Below are 26,996 nucleotides of genomic sequence, written 5' to 3'. Positions count from 1 at the left end.
TCATTTGAATTTTAAAGAGGACCTATTATGCTTATTTTCAGGTGCATACTTTCTACGAGAAAACATTTATATGCTTTAATGTTTAAAAAACGCTTTACTTTTTACATATCAGCTGTGCTGCAGCATCTCTTTTCACGCTTTGTCTGAAATGCTGTTTGAGCTCCTGCCCCCCCGCCTCCTGAAAAACCCAGTCTGCTCTGATTGGTCAGCTGGCCGACTACTCTGCTATGATTGGTCAACCAGACCAAACTCTTTGGACTCCGCTCCAGCTCCGCTCCAACTAGCTATGTTTGAGGGCGTGCCAAACTAGCTGCTAGGCAGGTATTATGCAAATGTGTTACTCGGTGACATCACCACATTACAGAAAAAAGGCGGGACTTCAAGCACAGAGTTTCAGGCAGTTCAGGCACAAGGTTAGGGTTAGGGTATGCAGGAGAGTAACTCCCTTTTGGTGTGGACTTTGTAACTTTGCAAACCTTTCACATGCACAGAAAACTATATAACAGACTAAAGGAAAGGGAAAAAGCACAAAAGCATAATTTATCTCTTTTAAACATAATGCACCTCATTGTTTTCAGCTATAATTGTTTGGTGAGTCACAGCCTCGCTAATCAGATATTTTTTAAATTTATTTTCCCAGACACAAATTCAGAGCTTCTTTGTTTCAAAAGGCAAAGCTGCGAGCCAAGCTTTTTGTTTGTTTGTTGTTAACCAAAAGTCATTGAGAGTTGATATTTGAAGCTACTATTTGCAGTGCACAACAACTGCACATTGCAAGCATGGAGTATTTTGGACCGAGCCATCTGGCCGGCCACGGTGCTGCTGACTATATGTGTTTTTGGCCCGGATGGCCGCAGACTCCCTGGATAGCGAAAGGAATGTGTTACCATTAGAAATGATTATTTTCTTCTGTGTTTACTCAGTGCTGTTCCACCACAAGAAAATTAACAGCACCTCGAATGAGTAGCTAAACTTCCAACTAAAACAAACAAGTGCAAAGCTAAAGCTGTATTAATCATTTTTAGGTATCATTTCCAAGAGAAATAGCTCATAAATTGGAACCTGCGCTGGATCCCTATACGCATTAAAATGAAGCCCGGTGTGCAGCAGTGACCCTCCGCTACATTAAATTACAGAGGAAGCACTTAGTGTCTTGTATGTCTTCAAATACAGATCTCTTTTACTTTTGTTTTGGGTTTTTTTATGTTGAGCAGGCACATTAAATGCAGTAGGTGTCCTGAGTAGCACTAACGCCCAGCTTCCCTCAATGTCTTCTGTCACGAGGGAAAGAATATTACTTACAAGGTAGTCACTCGCACAGTTTTGTTTTGTTCTGGCTAGAAATGGCTGACAGTCACCGTTCAGCACCCACTCTCCAGCACATAATAACATGATTGACTTGTGTGGACGAGCTTGTGGAGCCAGTCGGTCAGACATTGTCAGGCGCGCAGCGGTGAGCTACAATATAACGAGTGGGCAGGCCCGTGCCCTGTGTTTCTTTGATGATCAGACAAACGGACTGATTTGCGCATGTGAATTATAATGGCTCTGTAATGCTTATTAGGGTTTTATGGTTGTTTGAAGCTGCATTTTTCACAAAAAGCGCTGCTTCTGCTGCTACAAAACGCCGCTAAGAAATGGCCTCCCCGTGTAATAAGTCCCGATTTAACCCCTTGAGTACATATATTGTTCTTAAGGGAACTGTCAACTCTCCATCAACTGCTGCAATTTATACAAGCTGATTAGCAGTGAAACAATGCAGTTTAACCTCTTGATAGCAATGATGATAATTTAATTGCATTTGTGATGTATTGCACCCTGCCATATGTCGTGCCAAGGTCTTTGTGAGGGCATATCCGTCAGTGAAAAATACGCCCTGTCAGGCTGCTTGATTACTTGTTTAAAAATCACTTTAATGCTTGTAGTTGTTGACAGCCTAATAATAAATGATTAGTTAGGAGGCGACAGTGTTTATTCCACACGGTCTTTTTATGTTTTGTTATTTGACGTAAATCCTGAGCTAGTAAAAAAAAAAATGATAGAAGAAGAATAAGGAATAAAACAGCAGAGATCCTCTACTAAAATGTTTTAGTGTGAACATAAGTGAGCATTAGCGGGTGGGTAATATATCACAGAGCTACACAGAGTCTAATCAGGATCCCAGCTGGAGGCGTAGCCGTGCTCTGACCCTGTGAAACGACTTTGTCCTCTGCCTCATCATCGGGGGGAGAGGCTGGGGGATCAAAAAGAAAGTCATTTTTGGCTCCTCCAAAACAATACTGTGGATGTAATTAGCTTTGTACCGATAACATTCACACGGTGCGTCCCAGAGATGGCTGTGAAAATGTACACCTCCTAATCAGATATCTGCACTGTAATCAGCAGACAATCTTAATGACCTGTGTTAAACGCCAAATGCTCGTTCTGCTCCATCCATTCGCTGGCTGATCACACCGCTTTAACCCCTGAAGTCAGTGAAACAAATTAAATCCATTTCACTAACGATTACTTCCTCTTTTTTCGCCTGGAACGATGCAAAGTTGTAAAGGGTTTTTCAATTTACACTTTTCATTGTCTTTTATAGGAGCGGATAAAGAGTTGATAAAGCATGGTTTTGGGGGGTTCGAGGGGTTTTTTTTGTTTGTGAAGCGTTGGTGTGTTTGACATCCAGACAAGGCTCTGTGGGGAACCTGTCTGTTCTCTGAAACTCAAGGCCGGTTGAAGATATTAATGAGAGCCTCGGTCAATAATTCATGCACATCGATAACCTCTCATATCTCATTTGGACGGCCAGTGACTGTGGAGGTAACGTTAGTTTGAGACAGGTCTTTGTCCTCAGTTTTCACTACACTGCCTGTATCCTATAAGCCTGTACAACAGCAGAATAGATTTTTATATTTTAGTAGAAGAGGTGAGAAGAGGAGCTTTCGGTTTAACAGAAGAGGATTGTGGAAGTTCACTATTGTCCTCACAGGTACATAGATCTCAAGGTTTTGTACATGCGGTGATGTACAGTACATAGAACATTCAACCGCTGTTTTTCTCTGTAACATTGAAAATTCTAAGCAACAATCAAAGTTAAAATCCCTAGTTCTTATTTATTGAGACTGTGTGGGTGTGTTTGGTTCAGATTTGACTGTCAGTGCTGGCAAACAGCCCCACAGCTGTCATCAGATTTTGATACAAATGTTATGAAACCCTGATCGGTGCACGGAAGTACATAACATCACCTGTTTTCTCCAACTGTAAAACTATATACAGCAACTATACTAGAGACGGTTCAGGAAGGAGACGACTTGGTATTAACATGCGTCCTCAGATAGCTCTAAGTACAGGTGTGAAAGCACTCAAGACGCATTGAGATCGGATCTTTCAGACCACATTCAGAGGTGGTCTGGGCCACATGTGGCCACATTCTTTTAGCAGTGTGTACGCGAATGTGTCCTGGGCCACACTGAAGGACCGCCTACTCCACTAACGTCTCGTTGGGATCCGCGGGGTCTCTGCGCTCCACATGTAAATAGATGGGCAGACATGAGCGCTTGTCTGCCTCGCAGCATGGTAACGGCTTCTGTGCTCTATTGCATTCTGTCGGTACAACTGTATTTTATTAAAATATATCTTATCTATAGGCTACATAATCTAAAGATTATCAGAGTAGGCACAGGAAGGGCATTATTATCATGCTGTCGGAGATGTGTCTGTGTTTTTGTTCTGATGCTTTGCACGGAGCTTACAGCAGACCGCCCGCTCGCTCGCTCCCATCCCCAGCTTTCTGAAGCTCTATACCCTGCTGTTGCCTGGCAAAGGTAGCGGTGCCGGCGACATGGAGGTCCCCCGGGGACCCACGGTACAATAATCTTTTATTTTGATGTTAATAAAATGTACCCAAATTCACAAATATGTAGGATATTACTACTGACATTCCTGTAATATTACGTCACAATGTCTGCTGTATTAGCCGTGTTTTTGCAACGTGTTTATTTGCATATAGAGCGGGGAAGTGAGATCGGATCACAATTGGTCACTCAAGACGCATGTGGAGACGCTTTTCTAATGCCAGGTGTGAATAGACGTACTTAAAGCTGTCCACTTGTGTTCGGATCACTCAGGACGCATGTTAATACCAAGTCTGAACAGGACCTGTGTCATGTGGGTTTCTCCACTGCCCCGCTGTTACAACCCGGCTCAAAGGTTGCAACAAAAATGGGAGACCAGACGAGTTTAAAAATAGTAACAGGCATTTATTTAACAAACTAACAATCAATAACTAAATAAACGTGGAAAGTCAGTAATCAGTAATGTAGGCATGTGTGGGTGTGTGAAAATGTCTGCTGCAAACAAAACCAAAACAGGTGTGCCAGCCAAGGAAGAGAGAGCGACATCTGTTGAAAGGTAGAGAGCTTTTATCCCAACCACACCAAGCCCAGGTGTTGCTCATCAACCTGACGACCCTCTCCTGCAAAACAAAGGAGAACCAGCAAAAAGACACAGGACACCTAATGGAGTGGAGGGGTCGTCACACCCGCCCCTTTAGGAGATTAGCGGCAGGTCCTGAGTCTATTAACTCCAATGGGAGAAGTGAACGTGAACACAAATTATGACTCATTCTTTTGCCCCATAGTCACCAAAGTAAATATTGGACCTATTTTTCACAAGCCACATATCTTCCGAAGTTCAAACATTTTTACACTAAAATGGCATATCAGGAGAAAATGTACTTTGTGCGAGACCTCTCTCTGTCTCAGCAACACACTCTCGAGACATCTGGCAACTAACGTTGGCGAACGCCAGTTAATTAATTTTGCTAAATATGGCTGTTAGGTGTGAAAATAATCTGATATTAGCAAAAAAAAACATGAATACATTATGCAAATATAACCCAATCTACTTTCATCCATCCACATGGCATTCACAACACTTCTAAACGAGGAGGGAGGGGATGGGCGGGAGAGGCAAACGAAGTGTATACCATTTCAAACCATTGGCGGAGCTTGTAATGCGTCATCCTTGTTATAGAGTATCTTCGACTTTACTATACTATAAGACAGAAACACAAACATGGAAATGTCTCATATGAAACAACCAAAAACTGTTCAGACTCTGGTAGAAGAAAGCGCGCTATTGAAGGGCCCCGTCGCTCATTATAAGACGCCAATTAAGAAAATATGTTTTCAAGGCCTTTAAATGTTAAAATGCAAATGACAGTTGTTGGAATAAATACAAAAGCCAAACATTTTTGTCATCTAATCACCAAGTGACAATTTCCCTCGCCTTTTCCTTTGTGTGTATAATTGTGGTACAGAGCTGTGAAGTTTTTTACATCTGCTTGTTGGTGCTTATGATGCTGCGTGAAAAAGAAATCAAGTGTGTCCTTGAGTCCTCTTATTGCAAGTCACCATGAAGGTCGCTGCTCTATTGAATAGCCCTTTCATTCGTAAGGGAGTATCGGGGCTGTCTGACACTTATTGTTACAACTGTGACACGAGTCTGCTGAAGTCACAAAAGGGCCACGGGGTTTATGCTTCTCTTTTCACTGTGGTGTATTTTCAGCCACACTTCAGCTACACTATTGTTTAAAAGCCCAGCTCTGTTCAGGAAGCTACAAACAATTGCTGCTTTTTTTTGCTGTCAGTGTTTGGATGAGTTATTGTGACGCTCCTGCTTGATGTGTAAATTGTTTCTTTATGATCTTCCTCCTTTTTTTTTATTAATACTCTCCTTTGTGACTCTTTGCAGACACGGAACTCGATGTGCAGGAGAAGTCGCAGCAGCAGCCGACAACGGCGTGTGTGGCGTAGGTGTGGCCTATAACGCTAAAATTGGAGGTGAGTGAAGCGTACAATTTGGATTTTTAATTAGTGAAAAATGTTTGATTAGAAATAATTTAAATGAGTTTGATATTATTTCAATTAGAAATAATATGCACAATAATATTCACATTACTTAACGTCAAAGGGAATTTGTTTCAGCTTGGCTCCATATAGTCCGCGACCTGAATCAGAATCACAGATTTAGCTGTGTCTTCACATTTTGTTATAGACCCAGTAATAGCTGTTAAAGCTGGTATCCATGATGTTTTTTTCTGGACCATTGACTATCTTTTACCGACTGTTTGACTCCCTGCTGCTCAGATGCCCAACTGAAAGTGTGCTGCAGCGATAAGAATTGTCCTTGATCTATTGCTATTGAGAAAAATACCCTCTGCTTTCTGCAGGTTTCTCCTCTGGAAATGAGTAAATTGCAGCTTTGTTAAGTCTGCCGGAACAATGCGTCGAAAAATGTAGATTTCAGATTGAAATGTTGACAGGGTGAATCTTTTTTGTATTCAAACCAGCAAATATAATAACTCACATCACCTTAGTTTGGCACTTGGCCTGAAGCTCCAGTCTTTCTTCCGCCAATTAGATAAAAAGCAAGTTCAATTTTTTAAGTGTTTTGTTGAGTCCTTTGTGATGCCTAAATTTAGCTTTATGCTGATGTCAAAGAAACTGACTTCACAACCCAGTGGAGGGTTTTTTTCCACAGCGCTGTGTAAATCATCAGCTCAACAAGCTGGTCAAAATACAAAAGACTCTCAGGACAGGCTCATGTTTGAGCGGTAATAAAGCTGTCAGCAAGTGCAGATATGCATTAAAGGAACAGTGTGTAACATTTAGGGGGATCTATTAGCAGATTATTAATATGTTTGTTATTAATTAATAAGTCTGATTTCTTCAATGTATATTCACCTGAAAATAAGAATGTGTTTTCATTACCTGAGCAGTTAATATCTACATTAGGGATGTGACGGTGAGGACATTTTCCCACCGGTTAATAAACTTGTGACACCGGTGTCACCGATTACGCCGGATATTTTACAAGAAAAGATGACGGTCCATATGTGTAGCTCACTTTGATCTTTACCGTCGGATGGCTGTGTGTCCGACCTCTCCGGTCCAGCTTTCGCTGCGGGGCTTCAGGTTTCCACCCGGTGCTGCTCCACCGCATACACTGGCTGTGACCGCTCTGTCCTCACCGCGGCGATGCCTCATTAACGTTATGGTTACCTTATAGCATTGGGTTTAAATCTGATATATTGCCAAAAAGGGGCGTTTCCTTTTTGATTCGACACCAAATCCTCCGCCATCGTCTTGTCGGTACTCTCTCTCATCCTGCGTGTGAAATATGACACCTGCTACTTTGTGTTGAGACTCCGTATGGCGAAGACATTTTCACTGTCAGTTTGTAGCGTCCGTCGTCCGACTATGTATTGATAACACGGCCTGACCACCTTGTAACACCGGTAACCCTGACTACCGCAGCAGGCCTAATCTACATAGGAAACGGGTCCTCTTCACGCAGCCGGCCATCATGTTTCTACAGTAGCCCAGAGTGGACAAACCGTGCACAGACTCTATATAGAGCCATTTGCGTTTTTTTGCGTCAGCATCCGTAGTTCTCCTACATGCTTGGCAAACAGGAGTAGCTGGTTGCAATCTGCAACCTCACTGCTATACAACGGTTAAATCCCACACACTGCACCTTTTAAGAAAGAAGATACTCCTTTAAATCAAACCTGCGATCGCAAATTAGGTCTGCAAACGTTTGCACTTGATAAAGTATTCCAATGAGGCTTCTAGTAACTTTTGTCACCAGACAATCTGTCAGTGACATGACGGCTGCCAACAAGACTCAGCGGAGCCCGCGGGGCCCCCGAGCAGTCCCGCTCACAGATGTTACCCATAACTCTCCTTCTTTGTCTTCATTACCATTCGTCTCCCGACGGAGCCGCGCGTTGGCCCTGGCGCTCATAAATTACTCCTCTGTGAGTCTGTTCACGTCACGGGGTCAGTGGATTGTTTATAAACAGCTGTGATTTGCTACAAAATAGTGTGTGTGTGGTGTGTGTGTGTGTGTGTGTGTGTGGTGTGTGTGTATGTGCACAGCCGAGTTCACAGGGGAAACCTAAATGTGTTACTGAGCAATGATTAGTGTTTAAATCCTGTAATTGACCCTACTTGGCTCACTCTGCGTTTCCTTCCACCTACTGTACCTGTTTTCCGTCTGCACACACGCACACACGCACACACACACACACTCGTAGCCGCATCCCTACCTGCTTCCTCTAACTTGCTGGAGCAACACTCACACAGCAGCATCTTAATAAGGAATCGTCGAGCCGCAGGAAGTTGATGACAATTGCTACGACAATGATTATCATTACCGCTGCAATACAGCCCGCGCATAATGATCAACCGAGCAAACATTGGGCTTTATGTCGCATGTTTGGCCCAGTTAAGCCTGTTTTGTTTTTTTTCAGGCTACTCAGTATTCAAACTTGTGTTACGCCGAATCCCCATGCCAACAGAGTAATTACGACGTTGGCTTCATCTCTGCTGGCACCCGTTTGTGCCAGGCAGGTTGTCTAGAATGGATTATTGAAATCTTAATGTGGACGTCGCCAGTCAGTAGTCTTGCCTCTGAGGTCTGGTGGTCTTCGCCCAGTATAATAGAGCTTATTTGAGGGTGGCTCATTTCACGCCTCTCTACAGCCATTAATGTCCAGGGGGAGTGATCTGAGGCTGCTCACTTCAAAGGCTCAGACAGGGTTGCGTTCAGGTATGATGAAAGGTGACATTCGGTGCTACCCTGCGGACACACCAGTCTGTCGGAAGGCTCTATAAACTCATTTATATCAGTGCGTGTGTGTGTGTGTGTGCCTTTCTGTCTCCTGCCGTCTGTTAGGTTGTCCTTTCTGTGTGTTTGGTGTCGGTCAGGAAACTGGCCCTCTCTTGGTTTAACAACCAGCTGGGTTTTTGTTTATGTGATAGTGAAATAGTGTAGTATCAGCCGGAGCAGCATCTGCGGTTGTACGCTTACTCATTAAAACTGGACCTCTGTGAAGTCTTTGATTTTTCCTGTGAAGTCTTTTGTTTGCCCTGTTTTTCTGGGGTTTTTTTTATTTTGTGTTGGTTTTGTTTTTTTTGTGGCAGAAGATAAAATGGGAATTTGTGGTCCGACCGATTTCTTTCAGTCTTGTTATGACAAGTTTTCACTTCTTGTCATCTCACGCTGCGTTTTTCCCCTCAAGTTTTGACACCTCCCCACCCGTCTGAAGCTAAAATGCATACGCTCACTATCTCTTTACCATCTGTCATCCTGTCACTCTTTCCCCAACACTTCTCACGTCTCCAGTGTGGTAACCTGATCCGCACTGTTCATTTTCACAGGGGTTCGTATGTTGGATGGGGAGGTGACAGACGTGGTGGAGGCACACTCTCTGAGCCTGAACCCGCAGCACATCCACATTTACAGTGCCAGCTGGGGCCCGGAGGACGATGGCAAGTCACTGGACGGCCCTGCCAAGCTGGCGAAGGAGGCTTTCCTCCAGGGAATCACCAAGGTCAGTCAGAGCATCAGCTTGGACTTTTAATCTACTAATATCCTCCCTATTTCTTGCTTCTTGCATCACTATCAAACTCACATCAGCTTTTTCCCTTACCTTCCTTTTCTTGCAGAGAAATAGATGAGAAGATCAATACCACTCTCCAGGTTTGCATGGTAAATATGGCTCTGAAGCCAGCAGATGGTTAGCTTAGCTTAGACTGAAAACAGGGGGAGACAGCGAGCCTGGCTCTGTCCAAAGGTAACAAAATCTGCCTGCCAGCACCTCTAAAGCTCACTAATTTACATGTTATATCTCATTTGTCTCATCCGTACAAAAAAACTAAATGTAAAAACAACAATTTGCCATTTCACAGGGATTATGTGCAGGGATATTTCTTTGCCATTCTAGTGTCAAAGTCAGTTTCTCATTCAAACAGTGTCTCCTAGACCATTTCCCTCCACAGTAGGGGTTAGGCCACAGGATAAATGATGGTTTGGCATCACAGGGATAACTGCTTGGGGTAAGGTTGAGTTGAGGTTAAAGCTGCAGTCTGTAACTTTGAGCAAATGTGATAAAAAGTTGTTTTTATAAAACTATCAATATAACCTGACCGTGTAGTGCATGAGACAGATAATCTGTGAAAAAAATCAAGTTTGTGACCCAAGCAAATTTTCTCATTTTACAGTTAAACAGTACAAGATGTTTCTGAAAATATTTTATGCAAGAAATAGGCATTACAGTAACAGAATATCGATTCATATTTTATCAGCGCTGCCTAGTTTGATCGGAGTTCTCGAGTTTCGCGAGCAGTGATTGACAGCTGCTCTAGAGACAGCTCGGCTCTGATTGGTAGTTTTTGTTCAGGTGAAATCTTGCAAATGCCATCAGGAGCACTAAAAGGAGGCAGAGGAGTATGTTTTATTTCACAGATTATCTGTCTCATGCACTACTCTCAGGATATAGTTTGCTCATATTTACCGACTGCAGCTTTAAGCATAGCAGAAAAGGACTGAGCTCAGGTTAAGGTTGGGGAAAACACAAATCGATTGGGAAGTGGACTTAGACACAACACCAGCCTGGTAACAAGTCCCAGCCAAGAAATAATATGTCTCATTTTTACAACTCAGTTTTTGTGCAGATTGAACAAAACAAGATATAACATGTTAATAATTTCTGAGCTTCAGAGGTGCTGGTAGGTGGATTTAGTTTCCTTTGGACAGAGCTAGACTAGCTGTTCTCCCCCTGTTTCCAGTCTTTATGCTAAGCTAAGCTAACCGGCTGCTGGCTCATGAAGAAGGAAAAGCACTTTATTGGTCCTCGAGGGGAAATTAAATTTTTTCACTCTGTTATTTTACATATTGCACAGTACACGAAATACACACACACACATGCATAAACAGGGCCTATATACATGCATTAATGGAGAGATGTCAGAGCGAGGGGGCTGCCCCTGACAGGCGCCCCGAGCAGTTGGGGGTTTGGTGCCTTGCTCAAGGGCACCTCTGCAGTGCCCATGGCAACTTGGCATCTCTCCAGCTACCACTTCACACTCAGTACTTGGACTTGAACTGGCGACCCTGCGGTTCCCGAGCCAAGTCCCTATGGACTGAGCTACTGCTGCCCCCTTATATTTACCGTACAATATTTACCGTACAGACATAGCGAGCGATACTGATCTTCTCATCTAACCCTGTAAGCTTATTTCGCAACAAATTGAACTATTCCTTTTTAAGCTATATATGGAGAAATTTCTTTCACGCCAGCAAAAAAAATGCTTTTGGGAATCTGAGGTCTGAACAATTTTCCACCTATACAATCACGATGTATCAATATTTAATGGAGGCTTTCTCTCCGAGATGTACTGCAGGAAAGGACAAACTCAAGGTTAGTTTGTTAATTGCCCTCCGACTAGCCCTTTAAGGTCCGGATAGAGTATGACATATTATCTAAGGCTAATGTCATCATTTCTCATGTGTCAGCATGCTGCATCAGAAGGCGTTAGCAGAACAGCTAAATGATAAATGTGAGATGGGAGAAAATAGAATCGGAGCAGCAGTCACTGATGCAGAACAATAGTTAAATTCAAAGGCTGCAGTAATTGGCGTATAAATGAATGAAACTGCGATTTTATTCTGTGGAGAAAAAAAAAGAATGATTCATATGTCACATCCCCCAAATGTGAAATGCTCCACATATCACGGTGTGTTAGCGAGGAGAAACTGCCTTGACAGCAGCACAACAGGACCTTTCTGGTTCAGCGTGTGTTCTGCTGGCAGTGAGATAACCCCTGGCACCGAAGTGTTATCGTCTGGCCCTCTGTAACCTGCAGCAAAGGCAGCGTCAGGTCATAAATCGGGCTGGAAGGTTTATGATACGGTACGATGCAGACAGCATCAGACATAAGGGAATTTATGGGAATTTGTGATTGGAGATGGAGGAATCCATTAAGATAACTAAAAGGATAATCCTATTAGAAGTCTGTGTTCAGGTGAAACTGAGGTCCCTTTGTACACTTGCAAGCTTCAAATGTGATTAACGGAGCCAGAGAAAACAGTGTTGCAACAACAGTGATAAGGAAGCAGAGATTCCTGCACCTTAGTCGGGAATGCGAAGCCAAAATACTGGAACTGATGATGTGACGGGACTTTTATTTTCTTAACAGCCAGGTCCGACTCAAGCAAAGCAGACGGAGTAGCAAAACATTCCTGCAGCTTTTTGCATCAAACACTCGTTTTTAATGTGTATCTGTGGGTGACCGAGAGGCAGGGAGGAACAACTGGTATACATCTGTTTTTCCATGTCTTGCTCACCATCAACTGTTTCATTATTCCTGCTCTCTGTATGTGGGATTTAAGAGGTCTTTCCATTCTCCTTTTATCTGTTCCTCCACCATACAGTACGTATTTCTCTGTGTATTGTGTTGTTCTCCAAGAAGAATATGTTATCCGCCCACTCGGTTTCGAAACTGTATGCGGAAGAAGACATTTGAATCCTTCAGTTTTTATTCTGCGGTTGCTGCTTTCACACTTTGATGAAAGATTCCATTTTAATTGTTTGATTAACTTTTGAATGACAGGGTGTGATTAATGGCGAACAGAAATGGGACTTGTGGGTAAATTATGGCGATAATAACACCTTTTATTTAATCGGCACTTTTAAAAAAAAAAAAACGCTCACAGTAGAAGAAATCATTGGCGGAGAGACAATAAGAATGTAATAAAAGAAGAAAAAGTGCTCGCTAAATATATTGTTTAGAAGAAGAAAAGCGTAATGAGACATGACAGCAAAAGTAAAAACCGATTAAAAGGCAGTTTAAAAGTGTGTCTTTATGACTTTAACAAAAAGACACTGAGGTCCTTCTCCACACAGAGGCTTTTTCAGAGCTTCAGCTGCAGATGCCCTACTGACCTCCGTCTCCAGCCCAGCCCCACGGGAACAAACCGGTCTGCAGACCTCGAGCTACCAAAGTGAGAGAAAGGAAGGTCAACAGTGTAGGAAGGTGGCAGACCAACCAGCGCTGTAAAAAATAAGCAGTAAAACTTTAAAAATTGATTCTCAAGGCCATAGGTAACTAGTGCAGAGAGGCCAAAATTGAGAAACTGTGTAAAAAGATTCTCCAACTTGTGTACACTCTGGCAGTTCTATATCGTACAAACTGAAGGCGGCCCATCGATTTCTGGGGCGTTTCAGCAATTACAGAGTCGCAGTAATCTAATCAGCCGGAGACAAATGCATAAAAAAAGGATTTGTGTGTCTTGGAACAAAAAGAACAATCTAATCTTTAAAAAGCGATGTCCCCGAGTTGACAAACGACACCCTTCTGTTACTTAGCTAAGATGTTTCTTAGCGTCCTGTTGGCAAGTTCAGATCCAACTGGACTAAATGTCAATGTCTCATACTGTACAGTGTGTGTGGTGTTTGTGTGTGTGTGTGTGTGTGTTAGGAGCATACAGTCTCGCTGCCAGATATCATATTGTCATTTATCATGCCCCTAAATGATATTCAGCTTGAGTAGATGCTGTAATTACATTTCTTCTGTTTGTTATCTGATGTTCTGCCGCAATAAGTCGCCTGACATTATGATGTATTAATAAGAGTTGTGCCTACAGCGGTTCACTGCTTCTGAGCGAGAGCGCACAAGTGACAAGGCGTTTAAGCAGTGAGACAAACGTCTTCGTCAAAGGCAATGTTTCACACTTCAACCAGCTCTTGTTAGTCTCTCGTTCTGTCGCTCTAAACCTATTTTGTGCATGTCTCTATTTGTTTCTATACCGCAGGGACGCGGCGGACAAGGCTCCATCTTTGTGTGGGCCTCGGGTAACGGCGGCCGGGAGCAGGACAGCTGCAACTGCGACGGCTACACCAACAGCATTTACACCCTCTCCATCAGCAGCACCACGCAGTCCGGCAACGTGCCGTGGTACAGCGAGCCCTGCTCTTCCACCCTCGCTACCACCTTCAGCTCTGGAAACCCGGGGGAGAAACAGATAGTGGGTGTACACACACATTGAATAGCTCAGATTTTGTGTAGGTTTGTTTTTATACTTTGGATCTGTAGCGCACTGTAAATGTCAGCATCGCAAAAGCAAACATAGACCTCATGCTGTGCGATTCGCCTTATCGGTCAGACTAAAGTCGATGCTGGTACATCGCATACACATTAATCTTGCTCTCGCAAATCAAAAACAGGAATCAAACTGTCAAAATCAGAGTGAATGATGTGAAACATACAGTGAGCGAAGCTGACAAACACTGAGAGATGCCACATGCTTCCTTCAAGCTGCTTGTCAGCCGAAGAAAGACTTCAGCCTCGGGGACATAGAATAACATAAAACAAACCATAAATCTGCCATTCGCTCCAAAATACACCAGAGGCGTGCTGCGGGCGAGCAAACACAACTCATCAGAAGAATGAAGTTGAAGTCATTTTAACATTTTGCGGCAGCTGTTGTGTTGTTGCTTTAGTAGTCAGAAGCTGCCATTTGTTAAATCAGTGAGTTCATACAGCTTTCGTTTATCTAAAACTAGGATTTATGTTCTCCCTGTCAGGTTTTTGTGTTCGGTACATTTGTGCCTCGACTGTCAGATCACAAGCACACCAGGACCGGGATTTGAAACAAATCCAGCGTGGACTCACTGGTAGCTGAAATGCTAGGTTTATAACCTATTTGTAAAAGTAAAAACATAACCAGTGTAGGACTACAACTAACTATTATTTTCATTATTGGTTAATCTATCAATTATTTGTTTCACCTAAAGGTACTAAATGCGAGATTGGGAGCATATCTATTGCCGCCGCACGGCTCTCAACATGACGACAGCTGGCTAGCAGCTAACGATGCTAACAGAGAAAACAATGGCCATCGGTCGGGACTGCGTTATCAGCTGTAACCGCCGTATGAGAGCAGTGCAGAGCGGCGGCTGTGGGCTAGCCAGTTGCACACGCTCACCTGCATGAACATGCACTAAATGCAGGCCTGGCTATGTCAACAAAGCACAGAGAAGCTCAGATTACAACACACAGAGGGAGAGTGACTTCATTCTCTGCTCAGGTAGACATTACTCCTCTATATCTTTACATAGACAATAGTTGTTTGCTGCTATATTAATGCTCTGAATCCCATATAGAGAACCTTTTATTCAATTATTCATTTAGCCTCATTAGACCAAAACAAAAAGTCCTCACATTGTAGAAGCTGAAACCTGCAAATATTTGGACTTTTCTTTTGACGAATGACTCATCACTAAACCAGTGAGTACAATCAAAAACAATTAATAAAGATGAGTGTGATTCAGTGTTGTTTCATCCCCTTCTGGTATCTAACAGTTGGCCTATGCAGACACCTCCCTTTGTTTACTCCTCTGACACGTAGACTTCTTTCCACAGATGATGGCCATTAGTGCCACAATCTGTCAGGCCAAAAAGTTGCAAACCCAGAATCTGTCCCTGACCTTCACAGCTCGTCTTGCCCTCTGGCTCCTTCTCATTTCTGACATGTCCCCATCGTGACCCAGACAGGCCTCATTAGCTTTCTGGGCATGGCAGAAACCGAGAGCAGAGGTGTACCCGCCCGGAGTACTAACATACTTTGTCTCACCACCACCCCGACCTGACTGGGCTGATTTGGCTGACATTCACTTCCCCGGCTGTGACCCTTTGGCGGGGATCCACAGACCCGAGACTGAACCTACCTGCTCATTCACTCCTCCGATCGCTGCAGGCAGAGCTACCAATGTCCCCGGCCCTCCCCTGTCTAACCTCTCTACCGTGAACTTCACTCATGCTGATGTGGGGAAACTCAATGTGTCATATTAACTGTGTCTAACCTTCAGTATTTATCTCTCTTCTCCTGTCTCCAAGGTGACCACAGACCTGAGGCAAAAATGCACAGACTCTCACACGGGGACGTCCGCCTCGGCACCGCTGGCTGCTGGGATCATCGCTCTGGCGCTGGAGGCCAAGTGAGTGAAAACGACCCAACCTCCTCCTATAATATAGCTATTTTTAGAGTCAACCCTGGAGCCTTTACGTTTTTACAGTAAACGTGGATGTGTGAGGCAGGAGTTGCTCTGATAAGAGCGCTTTAACACGATTTTTTAATATAGATTTCATAACATAGATAAGTCCCAACTGGTCGACTCCATAGTATGTCAGCATTGGCCTTACATGGTACAGGGCAGATTTAAAACAGTAGATGCCATGTTGAGTCAACCCGTGAAACGCCAATTTTTATAAATTTGGTAAGAAATGTCAATATTAACATCAGCATGGATGTGTTTCATCACAGCACAATCATATCACTTAGTTTAAAATTCAAAAAACACATTGAAGTCTGCAGTACCTCTTTTAAAGAGGACCTATTATGCTAATTTTCAGGTGCATACTACGTATGTACATGTTTACTACATGTTTACATGCTTTAATGTTCAAAAGACGCTTTATTTTTTTCACACCGGCATATTGCAAACTAAACTCTTCGGATTCCACTCCAGCTCCGCTCTAACTAGCTTTGTTTGTTCCAAACTAGCTGCTAGGCAGGTATTATGCAAATGTGTTACTCGGTGACATCACCACGTTACGGAAGACAAGGCGGGACTTCCATCTAGGTGTTTCAGGCAGTTCAGGCGCAGTGTTTCTGTGGGGGAGAGTAACTTCTTTTGGGTTTTGCAGACCTTTTACATGCACAAAAAACTATATAAAACACTAAAGGAAAGAGATAAAGCACAAAAGCATAATAGGTCCTCTTTTCCTCTTATAATTGAATTTGATTGCAAACTGCATTTGTCTGCTGTGCACTCACGGGAGATGTGTGTGTTTATGTGCGTCTGGGAGTCGGCGTTGGCCTAAATCCCAGCCCAGAAAATTATTTCCTCAGCAAATTAAGCTTTTGATAATCAGTTAATTAGCCAGACAAATCAGCAGCTGCAGCCCACACAGACATCTGAATACCTGTAGGGCCGCCAGTGAAGATTTGAAACCGGAGAATGTCTCTCATTATCGCTCGCTCAGGACTCCAGGTGTCAGAATCCAAGTTTCTGTCAGTAGCTCTAATGTGTTCTCCATTTATGGCCGTATCTTCAGTCACATCTCGGCGGTGTGTTAAAGTCCTCTTATCAGTCAGCCCGTCCTCTCCTACTCTGCATAATTCAACCTAATTTCCACATTAGCCAGTTTGGCTGACAGGTGTCAAAATAACATCCAGTATCACCTCACGGCCCGGGTTTCAGTTCAGATGTGTACACACTCGGCGTCCCAGGTTTATCTCAGCGCTGTCACCTCTGATATCATAAGAGAAGGGCACTGACTGACAGAGCTAAAGTTTCACCACCAAGAATATCTCCCCCCCCCTCCCTTGTCTGCACCTCTCCTGACAGGCAGCAGTAATAACAACAGGGTAGCTAGTTTATCAGACTGGGACCACACTGGAATACACCGAGATGGAATCATTTAATAGGCAGAGTGTTTTGGTTTTTTGGTGTTTTATTATTTTATTATTTCCCCCCTTGCGCTCGTGCTGAGGTGACATTGAGTGGATGGGGATGGGGAAGGAGGGGGGGGGAGGATCTTGTCCATTAATAACACATGAAACGATGTGAGATGTGAATGCTGATGAGAGTGGCGGCGGAGGTGATGCGCAACAGTGCAATCCTGTTTCTATATCGGTCTGCTGTGGTGTTGCACTCGGTAAGCTGCGTGGTTTGATTATCTGAAACCACAAAGCAGCGTTTTCTTCATTGGTGACTCAGAGGCTTTCCTCTGAATGCTTTCCTGTCAAGCCTCTTAATAACTCTTTATAAAAAGAACATGCTTTTATTGGGCTTCTACTGTGTGGAAGGTGACCTCATCCCCCCCCCCCAATCCCAGACCTCATTAGAAACCATCATTACAGAGAGGTCTAGACACACTCCCCCACAGTGTTGTATCCACTTTCTTACCTTGTTCCCCGACCTTTCAACACAGTAGGTTATGATGTACCTTTAATACTGGTGTTTTACACCGCCGTTAAAACCATAATGTGAGCCCGTACCTTTGTTATGGTTGACTGACACATCCCTCAGGGCTTCCTCCATGTCTCAGTGTAATATTTCAGAAATGTATGCCTGTCCTCCTCACTGTATACTCCCAGGCAGATCATATTTCAGGTTTGCCTACAGACTCCTGACCTTTTCTCCTCACATTTCCTCTGCCGTATTGTCGTACAGGCGAGGTCAGCGAAACCTGGCTTTTTTTTCTCATGATGTGCATAATGTTAGAAAGTAATACCTTCAGCTACTACATGACAAGATACTCTGCTTTCCTTCCCGTTTCGCCGCAGTATGAACCTGACCTGGAGGGACATGCAGCAGCTGGTGGTGAGAACATCCCGGCCCGGACACCTCAGCGCCGGAGACTGGAAGACCAACGGAGTGGGACGCAGAGGTAGACGCTGCACAGATGGGGTTATATGGTGGCATAGTTGTGTGCCTCTATCCTGAGCACACGATGGGGCATTTTCAGCACAGAAAAAGATGTTTTTATAAGCACATGCATTATACAATAATATATATATAATTAAAGTCTATTCTGTGCACAGTAAATTGTTTGCCATTATGCACAGAAGCACAATAATAACCTCTCACTCAGGCTCAAACTCCCTGCTCTGTGTACTCGAAAATCCTCGGAGACTTGTTCATTCAGCATCTCTGCTCTGTGCGCTCTCAGGTTTTTGCTTGCATGCGAGACCAATTTGAAAAAGCGAAACAAAAAATGGGGTAAAATTGGTAATTAGTGATTGGCTGTAGGTTACTAGTAGGATTATAGTTTTTTCGCCTGTTTCTTGTCTGCTACAGCATACATATATTCTCTGAAAATCACTTGTCCTGCGTTCTCCCTTGAGAAAAGACCAGAAAGAAATTTATATTCTACATTTTTTGGTTTATTATGGCTATATTTTAAACCGTATTTGTATCAAGCAGTAACGTCAGTGTTAAGGTGACCAAAGTGGCGACGGCTGGAGACTCTGGACACCAGTATTGGACGTGAGATAACCCGAATCAGGGAGAGAGAGAGCCAGGAAATTCCACCAAAAAGGAGACTTTATTCAGATGAGTTTCCCCTTTAACCTCAACAAGTGGTGTAGCTGCATCAAATACACAAACATATGGAGATGCATGACATAAACTGCATTGCACAGGCATCTAATCATCATCTCAATTATCAAAGCAAGTCAGATAATATTTGAACACAAACATATTCCAGCTAAACCTATGAATCTAGTCGTAAAGTGAACGAATGCATGGCATTATGAGAACAACTCACTTTAGAAGACGCACTTGATGAATGCTGAAGGGGATCAGGAATGGCTGGTAGCATGGCAACAGAGAAATGTTCTTCCTCCTCCCCTTCCTACTTACAGGAGCACTGATTGAGTGTTCAGATTGGACTCACCTGTGCTGTTCGGAGGCAAACTTGGCACAGGTGAGCAGGTGGCTGATCTCAGAGCTCATTAGGGATGTAGGCAGACATGAAAGTCTTTCCAACCATCAGTGTTCTGTCATAGGCAGAGCAGAGAGCCACGCTGAGCCAGACAGCAGCCTGCTACACAACACAAGAGCCACAGACTCTGAACAACAACAAGCCACATTTAGTTTTCCTGTTAAACTCTCCTTCTTATCTAACAAACGTTCACCGGGGAGAAGAACAATGCTAACGTCATTTCCCAGGCTCGAAAACTAAATGGCTGATAAGCTGCAGCACAGCAAAGGTACGGTCGGTAATGTTGAGAAACGAGCACGAGTGCACTAGATTTCTTCTTTTCCAATGAAAGTATCTAGCGGCACTAGCTGCTAACTAGCTCCAAAAGTCCCTAAATATAGCGAGAAAGTCGCCAAGTTGGCAAACCACTCCCCCAAAATTATCATTATGAATGTAAACAACGAACACGGCGATTGTTTCCACACACAGCTGTCAAACTAGCAACTGGTGGAAGACTCTGGTGACGCACAATGAGTGCACGGGCAGAGTGCACGCAGATAGACAGTAGGGGTGTAAGAAAATATAGAGTATCGCGATATTTTCTTTTGTGATACTGTATAGATTCTCAAAAACCCTTTATCGATTTTTAATCTCAAAGTAGTGCTCTGATGTTTGATGTTACAGGGACTGTCATAAATGTAAATTGCATAAAAAAAAACACAATATCGCAAATATATCTCGATATATTGAATCGTAAGCCCAGTATCGTGATACGTATCGTATCGCCAGATTCTCGCAGATACACAGCCCTAGTAGACAGATAGGTAGGAAGACAGGCAGGTAGCCCGAATGAAATGATTGGACGGGATTATTACAGTGCTGCGACAGAGATACCAGATTTCTTTTGTCAGAGCATTTGATTTAGTGATTTCTGTCAGGATGTAATGAGAAGTTCAACAAATATAACAAAACATGTTTTTGAACAGCACTACCAACTCTACCTTTAAACAGAATGTGAACCTATCTGCAGATAGTATCTCTTTGGTCCGTTTAGATGCTGGTGGGGTCTGTACCGTGTGGTCAATACCACTGTTAACAACACTGTCTGCCCATGACATGTAGGCTACAATGGTGCAAGACTCTCCAGCCAGCTGAGATGAAAAAGGAACATTTCTGATATGATAAAGTCTAAATGTGATTTGGATAACTGAAGGAACTGAATTTATGATTGTCGGCTCAGGATTGAGGAACAAATATAACGCCATGGTATTACAGTAAAGAGTGGATTGTTGACTGACAGTAATTTCTCTCTCTGTGATGTTATCTCATCGCGACCACCCACCAACCTGCCATTCTCTTTACCTTTACCCCTCCGTCTTTTTTCTCCACAGTGAGTCATTCGTACGGCTACGGGCTCCTGGATGCGGGCGCCATGGTGGCTTTGGCACAGAACTGGACCTCGCTGGGAGCGCAGCATCAGTGTGTTCACACCATGCTCGCAGAGCCAAGGTTAGAAGGGCAACTTGAAGCTCTGCGCGCGCGTATGTGTGTTTGTAAACTACAGTGAGGTTTAGTCCCATTACGAGTCCTTGCTGGTTCTATCATCCAGCCTGATAGATATCACCGTATTCTCCTCGGAGCTGGGACGGTCGCGTAGATTTGTAGCACAGCGCTATTGTCTGTGTCCACTGCTGCAGCCACACAACATTAACCACCCTCCCCTCCACTCGTCAAACCCTGCAGGGACATCGGGAACAAGCTGGTGTTCAGCAAGAGCGTGGATGCCTGCTGGGGACGACCCGAGTATGTCAGCTCTCTGGAACACGTTCAGGCTCGCCTCACTCTCTCCCACAGCCAGAGAGGAAAATTGGCCATTCATCTCATCAGCCCACTGGGCACACGCTCCACCTTGCTGTTCCCCAGGTACACAGTAAAACACACCACTGTACACACCAACAGCCGGGCCGCGATATAAATCTCTCTTCCACACACACTGAGACAAACACAATGTGCATGTACCTCAATTTTATCTGTGCACAGATACTCCCACAAGTCTACTAAACTGCAGTCTATCTCAGAAAAAAATCACACAAACACGTCGTTCTCCCTCCCCTTGTCTTTCAGGCCCAACGACTTCTCCTCAGAGGGATTCAATGACTGGGCCTTTATGACCACCCACTCATGGGGCGAGGATCCTCAAGGGGAATGGACACTGGAAATAGAAAACGTGGCAGCTAATGGACGTGACTATGGTAACCCCCCCCACTCATCACCATTGTTTGTTCAGTCTGGTCACATCACAGAAAAAACCTACGGTACATTCATGCTAGCATTCGCTGCCCCCTCATCAAGTCCTCTTGCATATTTTCATGCTTCTCCAAATAGCCTCGGCTCAGCTCCCCTTTTATTCCGTCTCTCTCTAATGATTCAGTTTGTACCATTTTTTTCGGTACCAGGGGGAGCAGAAACATATGCGGATTAAGACTTTGTAGTTGCCAGACAGAAAAATATTTAAGAAAGTGGAAACTTTTTACAATTATCGGGCTGCGTTTTCTTTTAAAAAGCAAACAGCAGCTTATTGTCGAGGAGAGTTTAACTCCTAGAAAGCTTTTGTGGCTTTGTTTACTCTGAGCAGCCGGGGAAATAAGACAGGAAGCCATCTCTTCCTCCGCTGGTGTTGATCCTCCTCCAGTGTTGTGTTTGGTCCGCTCCCACCACTTGTTTCCTTTTCTTCCACCCCCATATATCCTTCTCTCAGCCAGTTCACACTGTTCCCTCTCTGAGAGGTGTTACATTGATATTTCTCTTCTCTTCTCTTCCCCCCTCCTCTCTCTCTCTCTCTCTTTCTGTCCTTCTCTGTCAGCTGTGTTAAGTCAGTTCACCCTCATCCTGTGGGGTACCGGACCCAGCGTCGTCAACCCCTCGTCGTCCGACTTCCCTCGTCCGTCCAACAACAGCTGCAAGACCTTTGATGCCCAGCAGATCTGTATCGGTGAGATCATTCGGGGCTTCACACACAAACTTTGAGCAGGAGCCACTTAAGTGGAATGGGCTCATTTGTATTGGCGCTGGCACACACTGTTACAAAACAGGCTTTTGGTCAGCCTGTGTTGGGTGTTTTCAACTTGTGAAAAGCGAATGTTGTGAATACAGATTACCCATTTATGAGACTCTTTTGCATTTGTTTACCCCGCACGCATTATGAATATGCACATTGCCATATGTCATATTAGTTTGAATCAGAGAGTGGGGCGTATGGAGGAGCAGCAGGGGAGATTAAAACTGCGTCAGTGCGAGAGGTGCTACGTTGTCAACAACTGTTCAGGAAGATGACTCCCTCATTGAAAGGCAGATGAGGTCGGAAGCTTCGTTCTGCTTCCGAGCATTCAGATGCTTTCTTCTTAAGCCTCTCGCACTTCTCCATAATTTAGTTAAAATCTACATTTCAAGAGTTAGTGGTAACACTTTGTTTTACAAGGGTCCCAGACCCTGATGTTTGCTGGAGAGGACTTTGTAATTTGGTGATAATTATATAGAGGAAAGAGGACACAATGTTCATTTGGTACAACTTCCCTTTACTGGTTGTGGCCTTCTTTTAACAAATGAACCGTCTTTTATTCAGCGCACGGGAGATCAGATGCAAATGCAAATGTCTTTCTGCGGGGTTGTATATATTGAAGGGATGTCAAGCATACAATTCAACAAATATCAAGAATATGGTTTCTAACAAATTAATAATAACATGGGTTAAAGTGGGTCTCAGTTTTTCCAATCGTTATTTTAGCAGTTCTTTCAAGGAAATATATAAGAATAAATAAATTAGAGCTTAAATGATTTGTTGATTAACTCATCAGTCTGTTAACAGGAAATTAATCGGCAACTATTGTGATAATTGATTGATCCTTTAAGTTATCTTTCAAGCAAAAAATACCAAACATTTGATTTCAAATGTGAGAATTTGCTCGTTTTCCCACTATTTTAAACTGAAATATTTTGGGTTTTGAACTGTTGGTCTGACAAAAAAAGCAACTTGAAGACACAACTTAAAATCTGGGAAATTACGATGGCCATTTTTCAGTATTTTACAGACCAAATTTGTATCAGTAAATCGAGAAAATAATCAGCTCATTAATTGATAATGATAAAAAAAAAAAGTATTTACACTGTAGTTCTTTTCCAGTAAACTTCCAAGGAAATTGTGAAGAAATGATGGGACATGAACAACCAGTTATTTATGGATGCCGTAGAGTGCTACAGGATTGAGTCCGAAAACCATAAGTTAGCATTTTAGCACTTCCGGTTCCCTCGTCTGGAAGTCAATGGGTTTCTAGTTAGATGCCTGAAATAAGGTCTGTGGTTAACACAAGCTGAGTTTGTTTATAGCCTAACGTTAGCTTTTTACTTCTGCCGATTGCATTCACGCTTCAAATATCATAAAAGTGGTGTTCATTTGTGGAGATTATTGTAGCAAAACGTGTAAGTATCATAAACGTTTGTTTGCCACAGAGTTTATTTTCTGCAATAATCCAAAACCTAATGGAAAAATCCTATTGGCTTTTTGTTGAGGGAACCCACGGCGATGCTAACTTCCTGGTTCGCCTACAAAAAGACATCATCCCTGTAGCACTCTATTTTGGTTGTGTTTTATTGGATTGCATGAGACTTAACCTCCCTTATGCTTTCATCCCCTACGTTCCATGCAGAGTGCAGCCCCGGGTTCTCCCTCTTCCTCCAGGGTTGTGTGAAGTTATGCCCGCCGGGCTTCACCTCGGGGCCGCAGCTCCTCAACCTGTCCCTGGAGAACTGGGTGGACTTGTCCTCCGTCCAGGCCTGCCTGCCTTGCAACTCTGCCTGCCTCACCTGCACTGGCACCGGGCCTACAGACTGCCTGTCCTGCCAGCCTCACAGCCACCTGGTTCTGACCTCCTGCCTGCACCAGAACCAGGTCCAGCGCAAATCCCCCCTAGCTGTGGTACTCCAGGGTGAGGGAGCCCAGCCAGAGGAGGAGATCCCAGCAGCGGCGGATGACAGTGGAGGAGAAGGCGAGGAGCCTCCGGGGGTCAGCGTAGCTCCGTCCAATCAGCTGCCTGCCGTCGTGGCCGTGCTCAGCTGTGCCTTCATCCTGGCTGCCTTCGTCGGGGTCTTCCTCTTGCTGCAGATGCGCTCAGGCGGCGCTTCTCTGGGCTGGAGGACCAAACTGCCCTCTGTGTATTCAGAGACGAGGGGGGTGCGGGTGGGCTTCGGCTTTGGCTTCGGCCAAGGACAGGAGAGGAAGGCACGGATATGCTACAAGGGGATCCCCACTGTGTGGGGGGACGAGGACATGATCGCCTACCAGTCTGAATCAGACAGCGAGGAAGTGGACGGTCACGGCGAGAGGACAGCTTTTATCAAGACACAGAGCTCGATCTAGCTGAACCTGCGTCCGCTGACATCCTGGGTCTCATCAGCATTTAGATCTGACTGTATGGAGCTGATACATGGAGGAGAATCACACAGGTGCAGGCCTTACTGTCCCATCAGCACCCCCCATCCAAATGCATTAAAGAGTCAATCATTTGTTTTTTTTTCATGTATTTATTTACATTTGTTAATTTATCTTAATTGATTCATATTTTGATGTCGGATCAAAATATTCATCATAATGCATTTGACTCTGTCACCAATTTGAGGTGTTATGCAACTGTGTTACTTACTTTAATGACCTGCTTGACCATATTTTGTCCAATTTGTCAAAGGGGTTTTCAGTAAAACATCGTATTGCACTCCCATGAAGTTACAAGAGAGATCAAAATCAGTCAAAGCAACAGAGGCTAAGATAATCTGACTTTTAGTCCTATCTATAGACCTTTTCATTACCAATCGGTTGCAAGGGCAAAAGTTTTGGTCCAAGTTTACTTCCTGTCAGCTACTGCATTAAGGTTGCGTCCGAAATTCCATACTAACATACTATTTAGTACGCTAAAACAGTATGTGTGATTTTTTAGTATGTCTGAAACCTTAGTATGAAACCATTAGTACGCAAATTGCGTACTATTTCTGGTAAAATATTACAATATGCAAACGCTGGACACTACGGCGGCATAGATGTTCCACAATGCGATGCGGTAGTGACGACAGCGTTCATAGCAGACGTTGACGGACAGCTCTGTAACGTCAATAACACTTCAATTTAAGTGAAAGTATAAGATTTCACTTTGCTAGTGTTTGTAATACGTACGTATATATTGGATTAGTTCAGATAAAGACGATTGATTGATGGGTCACATGAGGTTGGCATGGGGGTTACCATGGTTTCGCGTCTCCAACCAGCAAGGAGGCAGGTAAATTAGTGCTCAGTGCGTCCGAAAAGACACATACTACTGTTTATTCACACAAAAGTATGTTGAATGATAATACATCTATTGGGTATGTAGTGCGTAGTATGCGATTTCATACGCAGCCTAACAAACGTTGCAAAAAGGAACTACAAAAGGACCAATTTTGAATGTTTGTTGTCAAGCTTGAAAAGGTCTATAGGTCAAAATCCTACATTTCCCATAATGCAACTCAATAGCATCTTTCGTTAGAGCCCCTCTGCCTGGTAAATACCCCTGCTTTTCAAACTCCACACCCCCAGTTTCTCCAAACCCAATGACCAATCAGAGTTCAAAATAACCCCGATGACATCATCAGGGTTATTGTGTCCGACTTGTCAAAGCTCCTCCAGGAACTACAGAAGAACGTTACACAACCTTAACAGGCTGAGAAGTACTCTCTGTGACGAGTGCTCCTCTAAGCCAGTGGAGTGCATTGATTTGTCCCCAACACACAAACACCTGGCCATCAGCAGAGGCAGACGTGTAATAAATTGGCGTTATATTTGATCAGATTCCCGAGCAGATTGCGGGCCAGGGGGGTCGTAAAGATGACACGCTGTTCATTAACAGTACGAAAACTTGAAATGGAAGATTTCTGCAGCGTACTGGGACGGCATAATAAAACATCCCGCTGGCTGTTTGATAAGCAGGAAACTGCGGAGGATGCTGTTTTCAATCAAGGCACACTGGGAATTGGCACCACGGCATAGACATATCGGATAGATATCAGTCACAAAATCTCATTGACTTGTAGTGGAGTAACACTGTTTTTGAATGAAATGAAAAAAATCACTTAGCCCAAAGCTGCTTGGCTGACCTTTGCAACATTTTGTCCTCCTGGTTGCTTCTGGTAAGAAATGAGATCATTTTCTCTTCATTTTCCCCACAGAGCATATATTGATTTTGGGGCCTCTCTGCCAGAACATCTTCATCAGGGTGAAGCTCTTTTCCCTTTCTATTCCGAGCGCCATACATCGAAAGACAAACACACGCTTTATTCCCTCATCTATAACAGCGTAGACTTGCCGCTATACGCCAGTCGAATCAAAGCCTTTTGGATCTAAAGGCCAGAGTGATTACCGTGATTAAGTAATGAGATCTTGTCTCGCATTTTCTATGTTTGTTTTATATCCTTTTTTATTTAACTGACAGTGGATGTTAATATTGTGGAGATCAGTTTCATGCTGGAATAAAAATGACTTTGGCTGTTGCATAGATGGGACTGTTTGTGCCAGATTTTTTTAAAACTTCCGGGGGTTTCATGCATCTTAAGCTGACACACACACACACACACACCCGAGAGAGCAGATGG

General features: G+C 43.8%; 1 protein-coding gene across 2 annotated transcripts in view; it reads left to right on the top strand.

Moving 5' to 3' along the window:
- furinb (furin (paired basic amino acid cleaving enzyme) b) overlaps positions 1-26,901 on the top strand; it is an 86,395-nt gene extending 59,494 nt beyond the window's left edge. For both annotated transcript variants that reach the window (XM_037766131.1, XM_037766130.1), the window contains exons 7-16: positions 5,740-5,828; positions 9,213-9,385; positions 13,648-13,860; positions 15,732-15,832; positions 18,187-18,290; positions 20,717-20,834; positions 21,069-21,248; positions 21,450-21,577; positions 22,189-22,317; positions 24,029-26,901. In XM_037766131.1, coding sequence (XP_037622059.1) covers positions 5,740-5,828; positions 9,213-9,385; positions 13,648-13,860; positions 15,732-15,832; positions 18,187-18,290; positions 20,717-20,834; positions 21,069-21,248; positions 21,450-21,577; positions 22,189-22,317; positions 24,029-24,738 — 1,945 coding nt within the window. In that variant the 3' untranslated portion in view covers positions 24,739-26,901. The remainder of the gene's footprint in view (positions 1-5,739; positions 5,829-9,212; positions 9,386-13,647; positions 13,861-15,731; positions 15,833-18,186; positions 18,291-20,716; positions 20,835-21,068; positions 21,249-21,449; positions 21,578-22,188; positions 22,318-24,028) is intronic.
- The last annotated feature ends 95 nt before the right edge of the window (positions 26,902-26,996 follow it).

Source organism: Sebastes umbrosus, chromosome 4 (assembly GCF_015220745.1).
Source record: "Sebastes umbrosus isolate fSebUmb1 chromosome 4, fSebUmb1.pri, whole genome shotgun sequence".
Taxonomy (NCBI): Eukaryota; Metazoa; Chordata; class Actinopteri; order Perciformes; family Sebastidae; genus Sebastes; species Sebastes umbrosus.
Note: the sequence above shows the minus strand (reverse complement) of the source record. Positions and strands in the feature narration are given on the sequence as shown.